The sequence below is a fragment of the Trichomycterus rosablanca genome, chromosome 3 (assembly GCF_030014385.1).
Source record: "Trichomycterus rosablanca isolate fTriRos1 chromosome 3, fTriRos1.hap1, whole genome shotgun sequence".
Lineage (NCBI taxonomy): Eukaryota > Metazoa > Chordata > Actinopteri > Siluriformes > Trichomycteridae > Trichomycterus > Trichomycterus rosablanca.
In genome coordinates this window covers 39558079-39571103 of record NC_085990.1, presented here as the reverse complement: position 1 = coordinate 39571103, position 13025 = coordinate 39558079, and the positions used below count along the sequence as shown (strand labels likewise).

The following is a 13025-nucleotide window of genomic DNA, read 5'->3' as shown; positions in this document are numbered from 1 at the left end:
CCCGTGGCCACGTGTCAAGTGTCACGGTCAAACAGAGACTGGGATTGCCGTTTCTGTTTGAAAAAATTCAGTAAATGACTAAACTAAACTTTTGTGTTGTGTGATCAATCAAACCAAAGATTCGTCGTTGACAAATGTCCTTATTAATTTTTTATTAAGAATCAATGTATTCAAACATATTTGTTTTTCATTTATGTCCAGTACATACATTGACTTGGGAACATGAACAAACTGCATAAATTAATAAGCGTAAACAACTGTTTAAAAAGTATTCACTCTATTAATACTCATGTAAAGGTCAGTTAGAAATAAATACATTTTTAGATTATAATGCTCAAAAACTCTAAGGCATGTTGCACCTGGTTAAAAAGATTTAATTTGTAAGAAACCTTCTTGTGTAACTACTTAAAAGCAATGCTTGTTTGCTAATAGAATGCCTTTATTTGCTATATATATACTGTATATATATATATACAGGTGTACAGTACAATGAAATTATTTCTTTGCATATCCCAGCTTGTTTTGAAGCTGGGGTCAGCCATTGTACGGTGCCCCTGGAGCAGAGAGGGTTAAAGGCCCTTCTCATTTCAGTTGAAATCCCAATGCTCTAACTACTAGGCTACCACTGTCCCTCTGAGCGTGTGTAGTGCAAGTTTAAATAATTGCACTTATATAACCTCCCATGTGTAACCTCCAATGTTTTGTGGGTAATACACTAAAATTTATAAGTGTCTTGGCTATAGTTGATACTAAAACTACAGAAGCAGGTAACGGTCTATTACAATCACTATAAAACCAAGGTTAATGTACTGGACCAGTAAAAAGAAGGCTGCTGGTTTAAGCCCCACTACTGCCACTTTTGGGCCCCTGAGAAAGGCCCCTAACACTTAATTGTATTAGCCTTAATTGTAAGTTGCATCTGCATAATACTGCAAATGTAAACATTATGTAACTAGTTATGCATATTAATGATGCTTTAAGAAACAAAGTAAATTGTTAGCATTACACTATTCCTTTTAATTGGGTTTGCTTAAATGGTACTGTAAAGCACTGAAAATACAATCATTCAGGTAACTAGACACTGGTGATGGACCTGATTATATTTCTGACCTCTTAATTCCATATTCCGGTGCCAGGGCTCTGAGGTCCTCCAGTCAGGGGCTTTTAGTTGTCCCTAGGACAAAGCGGAAACGGAAGGGAGACTGTGCGTTTTCTGCGTATGCTCCTAAGTTGTGGAACACCCTGCCCTTGGATATTAGACTTACTGGGTCAAAGGAGATTTAAAAAAAAAAAGGCTTAAGACATATTTTTATACTTTGAGAATGGACTCTAGATGACGTTTCCTGTTTTATGGTTTATTAGATGAAGCTGCACTGTTTGGATAATTTATGTGTTTTTATTTCACCCATAGAGGTATCTGGGTTGCTCTACTGGTTTTATATGTATTTTATTCAAATCATATCTCATTGATCTTATTGATTGTGAAGCACTTTGTAGCATTGCCTTAAAAAAGTGCTATATAAATAAAGGTTTACTTACTTACACTGGACATATTTTCCCCCAGTTTAATAAAGTAGATTGGCTAATGAGTTACGCATGAGAATAACATTTTATGGCCAGCAAGACCACTAAACTGGTTTATCTAACCACAGATAGAAGGTGTCAGAAGTAAAATTAGGAAACAATACAACTGCACAGACTTCTGCCACACCTTTAATATTTCACATTGATGCAGGAAATCACAATATGTACACATAGCCTCTTATATACAGTTATACAAGGTTCATTTTCTCATCTTTTCAAAATCTACTTTACAGGCACTGTATTTGGCTCCCAAAACTATCCACGGGAGTAAAGTTGTCAAGTCTTGCTACAAAAGTAAGGTCCAGTACAATACTGTAGCTTACAGTAATTCATAAATAAGAAGCACCAAATGAATTAAATAGTTGCCTTTGGCAATAGGCTGATTTCTACCAGCAATGCTAATTCAATACATTTAAAATAGAAACGTAGTAACATAAATATGAAATACTTCAGCAATTGTACATTTCATTACACTCATCTCAGAGTGGAAAAAATAACCAGTCTTTAAGGAATGTGTTCCTAGAAACTGAAACACTGCAGCATATGTGGAAATACAGTACTATGTCTACACCAGTTTCAGTCCACGCAGCAGTTCAGCTTCACAATGACCAGAAATAAAAGCAGCACATACTAGACATCCTATGGCAATGTAATAGTTTGCTTACCATTCATACCTTAAAAAATAAACAAATCACACAATGAGCAATCATAAACACAACACTGTCGATTGCTCTTAAGAAATGGGACCTTACAATCTTCGTGTAGGGCTTGTAAACAGTCTTTTGGTCTTTGAAAGGCTCGCTGCTTTAAACACTTGCACCATTTCCAAAACCATGGCAACGTGCCTAAGTTGAAGGGCGTGTAGTCGCTCAACACTAATACATCCAGAACTCTTCACACAGTAACGCTTGCATTTCAATTAAAAAAATAAAGAAATGACGACAGCAAACTCATCGCTAAGAGTGAGTGGGTTTTTCTGTGCTTTTGGGTGGAGTCAGCAAACCGCTGACAGCCATCGGAGACCCCAAATTTAAGTCCAAGTTCTCCTGTTGTCGCTGCTGAGCGGCATTCTAAGGAGAAAAAAAAAATACAAACACTGCTTAGTATTTTTAAACCACAAGGCAATAGATCAAACAAGAAATAAAATAATAAACAAGCTACTTACCAACATGGCCAGGTAGTCTACATGAGTCTGGATGTTGTGCCAGTCATCAGCTGCAACCTTTTTGAATTCCTTTAGCTTTGGTTGGTCATATTCATTTACAGTCCTTACAAATGGAGCCATCCATTGCACACAGCTTGAGATACTGTCCCAGGTCAGACCTGACAGGAAAACCAGACACACATAAACAACTGTTCCTCAACACTGATAATTCTAGTTTCCAAACAGGTTTAGCATTTTAGAGCCTAGACAAAATGATCGTACATTATCCTATTTAGGAATTGTCACACTTGCATTTGAGTGTGAGGCTTACTACCTATCGTCAGGCTGGGAATGGACACGAGGAGTACTAGTATAATCAATTGATAAGAAGGTAAACCCAAATGCTTGCCATCTTGTGACCAACCATACTCCCAGGTTATGCCTCTGTCAAATACTGTCATTTAAGCTACACTGTAGACAACCATATGCAACTACAACAAGTGATAGCTGCATATAAAAACTTCCAATCTTGGCTGATTGCAACCATGTCTTTGTGATTTTATTTCTTAAATGCAAAATCTATTTACATATTTCAGAGCTGTTGTGGTGAAAGAAATTTGCATGCTCTTGGATTCAAATGTGGACATTCTTTGAGCAGCAGTCAGTCTGCCAAATCAAACATAAAGCTCAATTGAAAGCACCAGGTATACCAACAGGGCAGCAAATGTCATATTTGCATTATAATGTGTACAGACACGAATACAGCACTATGAGTGATTTGCTATGGGTGAGCAAACAGTGATCCAAAACAGTGTAGCACAATAACCAACTCAAGGAAACTATGCTGTGTGTATAAAGCCACAATGACCCTACATTACTTAGTGGTGGGTTTGCTCAATTGCACGTCAGAGACACAGAAAAAAACACGTGTAGAGGAAGCACTGACTAATTTCTAGCCTTTGAATTTTAAATTAAGTAAAACTAGGCAGGGTGGGATAACACACACAATAGAGCAACAATCTGTTGCAGACAATTACACACTCATTCATGCTTGAAGCAAGAGGACACACGGATCAGCCAATCTACCTTTTGCACATTTTGAAAGTGTAATGAAAAACCCTAACAGACATTAGCAAATTATATCAACTCCCAAGTCCAGTATTGAACCATGTACTAATGATGTTACTTATGTTTGTTTAAAATTGAGCACATTTTAACATACCACCCCAAAATGCAGGATAGACTTTTTAATGTAGCAAATATTCAAATTTTATATTACATATTGGTGAAGGCCTCAGTCAATGGCATGTTCCTATTGTTAAAAAAAATAATAATAAAAAAATAATAATAATTCATCTGAATGTGCATAATAGAGATGTACCGATCGGGGTTTTTGGCATCGATTCCGATCTCCTTTCAGGGACATCGGCCGATAGCCGATTCCGATCGGTGAAGATAAACCGGAGCGGTGCACGTGTGTGTGTGTGTGTTTGTGCCTTTAGAAGAGACGCTTTGTTCACAGTATCGCTATAAGTGATTAATTGATTCATGAGTCGATTCGCTTTATGTGAAGCGTAAGTTTCTCTTCTCAGTTATCTCTCCGTGTTTACTGTTATTAATTAAATGTCGTGGTTTTAAATAAACACCAGCTACTACAGAACATTCTGTGTGACTCTCTTACATTAAAAAGCTTAATTAAACTGCTGTTACCACAGATCTGTAACCGACCGTCAGACTCGTTCCATCTAAGGAGCTAAAAGTTCAGCAGATGATCCTGAACTAACGAATTTGCTAATGAATAAACTTTTGCCTCTGATTGGCTCTGTAACGTCTTCTGTTCTCATCTACATCACAAGTAAGAACCGCTTACGATTTACCAAAGTGAACCAGGAGTTTATATAACGTGCTGATAGAATCGACTGATGTGACTGGGTTGAATTATCTTTTTAAAGTTAATATTACAATCAGCAAAATTACATCGTATGTATGATGCACAACGTTAATGATGTTATTTTAGGTCATGAAGAGCTTTCACGATGGTTTCTGTACGATGGTTGATGCTTTGTAGCTCAAAGTCTGGATCAATCCACTGAGCTGTTAACTTAACATGGTCTTTATATATCACACGATCGGATCGGCTACTTTTAGGAAATATCGTCCGATCGCCGATAGCATATTTTGATTACAAATCGACCGATACCGATTCGTAGCCGATCGATCGTCCCATCTCCATAATGTCGAGTCTTATCACATTAAGTCATGTGGTACATTTCTGACCATAGTAAAATGTAATATATGCGAATTAGAAAACTTACCAGATACTCTTTGGACAGTTTCAAATGAAGTAAAGTGACAAAATGCAGCAGCAGCCAACACACCATACTGGTAATCTAATGAGTTTATATCCAGAATACAAAGATCCAGCAGCTGTAAACAGACAATTCCAGAAAGATTCAAATCAGGATACTGCAATCACTACATGTAAAAATCAGAAGATGTGTCATGTTAACCACTCTTACCTGGATGATTTTTATATACGTTTCCTGAGCAAACTGAGGCACAAGAAAATTTGAGCCATCCTTCAGAGAATCCACTTGCGAATAAAGTTTTAACCAAGAGACAACAGTCTCCGGACAGAGCTCCCAGTTTAATGCCTTTAGCATAATAAGTTCCATTTCAAGTATTTCATCTTCGTCACAGGCACCATCTGTGACGTAGGCAAATTCGTGAAGCTTTGGTGGGTAAATTTCCTAAAATGTAAAAAAGAGACAGATTATTTTTTGTCCCCACAATTATTTAGTCAATTACACACGTAGCCAGTTACTTTCTTACCTCCATTTTAGCTGCTATAAACAATGAGGTAATGCCGATGAGTTGCAACTGGTTCTTGCCGATCCCCACTTGAGTCATCATGAAGCGATCAGATAAGTCCTGAGCCAGGTAAAACGTCTCACGGTGAAGTGTATACACCTCACTTACCTAATTAAAATTGAACAGCCATGTAAATATGTGCATCACAAATTCAAGATCTAATATTGCATCAAAAAAAGTTTAAAAAAACCCATTTTCAAAATCAGCAGAATTATCCAAATACTTGGGTACCTGAGCCCATGCTCAGTACCCAGTTTAAACATTAAACATTATACGCATCGAGCTTTTAATGAGTCAAATTGGAAAGGTATGTCTCCCTTTCTGCATGAAAAGTGTGTCAGCCCCCATTTTACACACTCCCATCCTGTGTTGTGAACCTTGACTTTAATTGCAAAATTAATTGGGTTTAATAATGATTCAGAAAAATATGTACATCTAAAATTTGACTCATTAAAAGCTCGATGCATATAATGTTTAAACTGGGTTAGATTGTGAACCTCTTTTTTACTACAAGCAGCACAACATGCAGTTTTGAGCTGCATTCAAAATCAATTTACACACCTCTAGAAGCCAGTCGAGGAGAATAGCCCTCATTTTGGGCTGCAGGCTTGGATGCTGCTCCATGAAGGTCTTGTCATGAACATACTTCAGCTCCTTATTCAACATTTTGATCCATACATCATCAGAGCTGGCCCAACTGTTGAAAAAAAAGCATGTCACAGTTGAGCCTTAGTTATTCACAAGTGTCACCCACCCACAATAACAAATGAAAACTTTTCACAGTGCTTACCTGAGACATGGCAGCGGCGAAGGGTTGATGAAGAGATTTTGAAATCGGAAGCGTTTAAAACCAGACACGTTGCTTGTCTCCAACTCTTTTTGAGGGGTTTCAACAAGGACGCAGGGGCTAACCTCACCTTCCACCCATCGGTTCTACAAAAAAAAGCATTTCATGTTAACTCGGCACACTTTTACCTAACCTGTAAGCATAAAGAAGACTGCCAGACACACGGTCTTAGCCTAAGTGTAACAGTTTTACTTTTAGATTTGAATTATACAATACATATATCTTAGGAGATACTACAATCTAAAGCACTAATAGGGTAAACACCTCCAAGTGTCACAATCATCAAATTACACATGAGCAGACTAAAATCCCTGCATAATAGCTCAGTAGGACCTTTTTGCAACATATAAATAAGTCAGCTAGGTTTTTTTTTTTTCTATAAACCAGTCGTCCTAACTTATATAATACACTATAACTTATAATACACTAAAAACAATGTGTTATAGGTATGCATTTTAAACATTTATGCCCAATTCAAAGTTTATTTTTTAGCATATTTTTCCAGAAAAAAAGGGCTCGAGTTTCTTTTAGTAATTCATTCATCAAGACTGAATCACTCGTTACAAAACAGGTATTTTGCACATGAACTCCATGCAAATGTGAAACGTTGATACAGTGACGATGGACCTGGGGGCAGCTGAACAAAGCTGGATTTGGCGGGAGGAGGCGGGCTATAGGAGGAGGAGCCTAATCGGGTCAGCTGCTACATCATTATTCACCCATAAACAACGCAATAACTATCCAGATCACTTATTTATAACAGAATAAATCATATTTACAGATGTAGAAATAACTAAAAATCAACAATGTAACACTTTGTATAAACATCCTTTCCATAGGTAGTATTAGATCTGTTTATATTCCTGATATATTTAATCCACTCACCTGAATTTCATAACTTTGTTTCTTAGCTGCAACTGGTGTTTTTCTTTTGCATGGCTAAAAAGGACAAAAAGAGAGAACAGTGTGTCAACTTTTACAGTAAAATTATATATTACTATAAAGTATGTATTTAAAAAGGATCAAGTAATCTACCTCTGCTTTTCTTTTCCTTGAACATGTAGTTTGCTGATCTGGTGCATTTTTATTCCTTTCTTGCAATGTGTTACGAGAGCTGGATTAAATACAACAGTATGAAAGCAATATTAGTACATCAAGTCTCGAGTATATTATTTCTTTTATTCAAATTATTCAACTTTTAGGTTTCACAATAGCTTACCAGCGTCTTGACATTTTTCTACTAATGAATCTGTACATCCTAAAAAAATAAAACATAAGATGTGTCAGTTTGACTTTCCAGGGTGTTTTTATTTAGTTTAAAACCGTTTTATCAGGTAAAAACGCCTCAATAAAATACAAAACAGGCTTAAAAACTGGCTAAACTGCTACCAGCTAGGAGAAAACAGCCAGTCTATCAACCCACCCAGTCTAAACTAAAAGCTTTAAAATAGAAGGAATTCAGATGTATGGTTTAATTAGGAATGTTATCCAGTAATATAGTCCCTAATCGCTCATATACAGTAAACAAAAAGGTAAAGAGGTCATTAAAAATAATAGTTTTTGAGCGGGTTGGTTGGGGTTAGTCGACTCCCCGCCAATTTAGAAAGCGGGAGGGCAAACCGCCACTAAACACAAATAAACATAACATAGCAAAACACCTGAAAATAAATTTATACCACGTAACAGTAGTAAACAAATCATATTCGCACCCTGTAGAAAAATTCCTAATGAAAAAAATGAATTGTCGCCACAATTATTGATCCAATTCTGCCATAAAAGGATTATCTTAGCCACCAGCTAGCTATCGACCCTATTGCCACCAAACTGGCGGGACTGGTCCCGAACTAACCTATTTAACACCCCAAATCACTAATATACACGAATAAATCGTGTGTTTCGTGATAACAAGCCTATAAGAATAATAAAAGTTACTATTGTGCATGCAGGAACAGAAGTACACAAGTTGGTCAGATAGACTAGCTGCAGTTCAACAAGTCGGCTAGACCAACTTAGTAGTACCACAGTACAAATAATACACAACGAACGAGCTATACATTCAATTATAAGCTTTGTTTAAGTGTTATAGATCAACAATTACTAAATTTAAACATTAAAAGCAAAAGTATCAACAAAAGAGAAGCGACTACTCACCAGCTGCTACAAGAAATGAATGGACATCAGCTGGCGCCGGCGCCAACCCTTATAAAGCACCCGACTGCGCATGCGCCAGTTTACCAGCCCCCTTACTTTCGAGCCAAAATAAATGCAAATACTAACCCTATGTCCCGCTGTATTTAACCTAATCCTCATCAGAACACATTAATACTGTGTCAAACCCCAAAAACTAAATATTTCTAACACGTTCTGCCTATATATTCCTCTTAAAACGTCTCTTCATGACCGTTGCGCTACTTTCTACGCTGGGCTAATGTTAATCGCAAATATTTAAAAATGAGCGCTTTCTGTATTTCCCGGTCAAACCAAAACGGCGCCCAAAGACCCGATACATATGTTCCGTGTATTTCCACTTCAGAAATAACACATTTAACCTGAATTTACACTATTTTTAGTGTGTACTGACACTTCCTAGTGTAAGACCGGCAAGAGGAGGAGCTAAGAATCAGTCCAGCCAATCAGTAAGAGGGCAGCAGAAACAACGTGCTCCTGCTTCAACATGTAAACAAACCCTCGCACACCAGCGAGCTGTCATTTACTGAATCCACCAAAATATTTAACTAAACACCACACATCTGGCATCTTACCTTAAAATAACAATATCTACTGCTAATATGACAAGATTAAACACATATAATGCAACTATTATCATGATATTAGGATTTATTCTCTATAAAACACCGTTATTCAGTCATTCCACGCCACGTCCACATGCAGTAGAATGTGTTACGTACATTACTGTACTTTTAATAAATATTTTTGCCATTAAGTTTATTTAATTATTATTTTACCCAGATCACAGTTGAAACACTGGGCTCAAGGTAGGAATACAACCTTGACATAGTGCTTATCTATCTCTTTAGTGCCCATCCCATTTACTCACTCATTCACTCTCTATCTCACTTACACCTAAGGACAATTTAGAGAAGCCTTTTCACATCCTGTGTGTTTTGGGAAGATAGTTGGAAAACAGACTACATGGAGGAAACACACACGGAGAACATGGCAAACATCTGACTGATAATGAGATTTGAGCCCAGGTCCCCTTCTGGAACTATATGCAGCACCCATATGCACACTGCCTGCTGTACCACTGTGCCACCATATCAAGAATATTTATATGAATTCATTATTTTGTAACTTTAACTAAATCGTGTTAGTGTTTAAGTGTCAGAGACACTGGCTATAGGGCAGGAATACAACCGGATCAGGGCACCCATCCATCACAGGTTGACTGTCACAAACACATTTATATCTGACTTATCCTTAGACACAATTAAGAGTAACCAGTCTACCTTTTGCATGTGTTTTTGGAAGACAGAAAAGAAAGACAGAAATGGAAATCCACACAGACTTGGAAAAAAACATGCTAAACTTTTTACAAACATTGATACTTAGTGATACTTAAACTCGGGTCCTTAGGAACCTGTGGCTTTGTAGCACCCACACTGCAACACAGATAGATCTAAGTTAACTACAAACTGCAAAATTAAACTGTATTAGACACTCTGAGAGGACTCACAGAGCACAATGTAAAATGTATTATTAGACATTTTACTACTTATAATAATTTTCATCACTGGTGTGTTATTCCACTGACAGTGAAATTATTTAGAAATAAAAATAAATAGAAAATATAGATTTTACTTACTAATACATTAGGTGTGGATAAATACATTATTTAAACTGGTCTACATTAAATGTGGATAAATACATTATTTAAACTGATCAGTTAAAATAATTTTAACTGCCTTTAAAGGACACATACATTTGTTTCTTGCCTTAGTTGCTTACAAATAAAGAAATATTGCTGGTAAAAATACAAATAACAAATAACCAACATTTTGAAACATTTCTTTTCTTTTTTGACTATCTATTACAATCTATTTTACATTAAAATAAGAGAAAGCGACTAGTGACACTTGGTGAGAACTTGGAACAGATAAAGTCATTAAACTGGTCCACAGGACAGTAACTCTTTCTAGAAATGTAAACTTTTATTTCTTCTTATTTGATTGTAGTTACTAAATCATGTGAATGTAAACATTTGTCTGTGGTCAAATGCCATGTCACTGTGCCATGACACTGGTGTAACAGACAATGTAAGACCAATGACTCTTATCAAAATGGAGGATTATCTCAAAATGGCTGACACATGAGGGAAATGTGACCTTAAATAACAAAGTAGTAATTATGCATAATGTGAATTCATATTGTATCAAATACTGACTACAGTTTAAACAGTTCATATAGTCTACAAAACAAACACATTTAAAATGTGTAGTGTGTATCAGCTTCTCATTCACAGCAGTGAAACAGCACTACTCCACTATAAAGTACTAACTGTTAGTACGTGGTAGTCTGTTGTTCTAGACCTAGAGTAGTCTTAAAAGTATTTGCCCCCTGATTTGTACTATCATTACACTTTTATCACACTTTTATTTATTTACATTTTTAAACTGAATTTAATATAAGGCAAATGCAACATATGAACACAAGTGTATGTTTGTTAAAGAAAAAAACACTTTTCCAACTATAATTGGATTCAGTTAGACCGATCCAGACTGGATTATTGCCAGCTTTTCTAATATCACTTACAGAAACCCTTCGCAAACTAGCTTTGATAATATTCAGCACACAATGCTGTGATTAAAGAGATAAGAACATTTTTAAAATAGATCAATATAAAAAGGGTTACAAATATATTTCTAAGGCTCTGAAGCATGAGGTGAAACATCCAAAAGTGGCCAGACTACACAAAACCACATAGACATCTTATCTGGGAGGTCACAAAAGAACCAAAACAAACATCGATTGAACTGCAGGTCATTGTTTATTATTCCGCCATTAAAAAAGGACTGGGTAAAATTATATCTATGGAAAAATCGCAAGGAGAACCCCACTGCTTAACAAGAGGAACATAAAAACTTGATATGCAAGAAACACCACTGCATTAGGACCATCTATGTAACCTGCTGCCAAAACATGGTCCTTCAGCTTATATGTTGTGGGGTATATCAACCTACAATGTATCCTGGTACCATCTCTTCTACAGGTAAATAAAACACACACTCCAGGCCATCCTTATGATTTTAGAGCAAACAGGAAAACAGGATTTATTTGACCAGTTGACCTTCTTACATTGCTTCGATGTCCAGTTGTGATGCCTGCATACCCGTTCTAGGTGCTTTGGATCGTGGGCAGGATAATTTGGCTGGCCTGCAACTACACAGTCTCATACACAGAAGGGTTTTTCACACTGTGTGTTGTGACACATTTACCTCATCTCAAGTATTAAAATGATCTGCAATTTGAGCTGCAGTAGTTCATAACAGATCCCATAGCCTTTATTTTCATTAATGAGTCCCAACAACCTGTTGGTGGTTTATGGCTAGTTTCCCTTGGAACATTGTTGGCGGTCCTTGCTACTTTGGAGAAACTTTTAGATTTGCTTTTACTTTTAAATTGCACCCCTCCCCAATTTTCTCCCAATATACTGTAGTTGTATCCAATTCCCAGACTGTAACTTCCTCCACCACTGAAGACTCCACCCTGATGAGGAAAGCTATCAATTCCCTCCAACACTTCTTCCTTTCATCTGCCAGAATTGGGGTCACACAGGGTCACTCAGATCAGTGGTAGCTTAGTGGTTCAGGTACTGCACTGTTAAACAAAAGATTGCTGGTTTAAGCCCCACTAACGCCCCACTAACGCCCCACCAGACCCTTAACTCCCAATTGCTTAGATGTAATTATCACAATTTTAAGTTGCTTTGGATAAAATTTAGTAAATGTGTGTATGGCACTGCAGAATCACTGGGCACAATGCAGTAACACACACCAAACAGAATGGCAATCCAGTCAGTCATGACTGTATGTAGCAGTAGTGGGCTAGTGTAATTTACCACTGCCCCACCAGAGAATCTTATGCAAACAATGGGTTGTTGCAGTCTTAATCATTCCAATAGTAATTTCTGCATTGATTTCTTAGTAAATAACTGGAGAACATACTTCTGTAGACAAAAACAACTTTAGGTTAACAAACTTAGTTTTTTTTGTTACATTATATTATGTTATATTTTATGTTATAAGTTTATTGTGGGTTTAAAAAAAAAAAAATTAAAAAATCTGGTGGGTTAAAAATCTTCAAACAGCAACTTAAATTTAACACGTCTCTTACTTGTTTGTAGACATTTGTTTTCAACTGTACATTTGCAGCATTTAGCAGACCTTCAATTAGGACTAAACACAATTCAAGCAATTTAAGGTTAGGGGCCTTGCTCAGGGGCACAACAGTGGCAACTCTGCAGTGATTGGGCTCAAACCAGTACAACACAGGCCTAAGGTGTAGATATGAAAGACAATTTGGACCCTGTATAAATTTGAACTAAAAAAAACACAAACA

The 13025-nt window shown here is 36.7% G+C and overlaps 1 protein-coding gene across 1 annotated transcript; it reads right to left on the bottom strand.

Annotated features, from left to right (window-relative positions):
- Positions 1–1709: 1709 nt before the first annotated feature.
- Positions 1710–8605, bottom strand: ccne2 (cyclin E2). Its single transcript, XM_062992101.1, has 11 exons — positions 8598–8605; positions 7666–7704; positions 7482–7560; positions 7332–7385; positions 6390–6532; positions 6161–6296; positions 5561–5707; positions 5248–5478; positions 5044–5155; positions 2750–2907; positions 1710–2654 (listed from the first exon to the last, which is right to left on the bottom strand). Exons 2-11 carry the CDS (start codon positions 7701–7703, stop codon positions 2541–2543), a joined length of 1212 nt encoding a protein of 403 aa, XP_062848171.1. The 5' UTR covers position 7704; positions 8598–8605; the 3' UTR covers positions 1710–2540.
- Positions 8606–13025: the final 4420 nt, after the last annotated feature.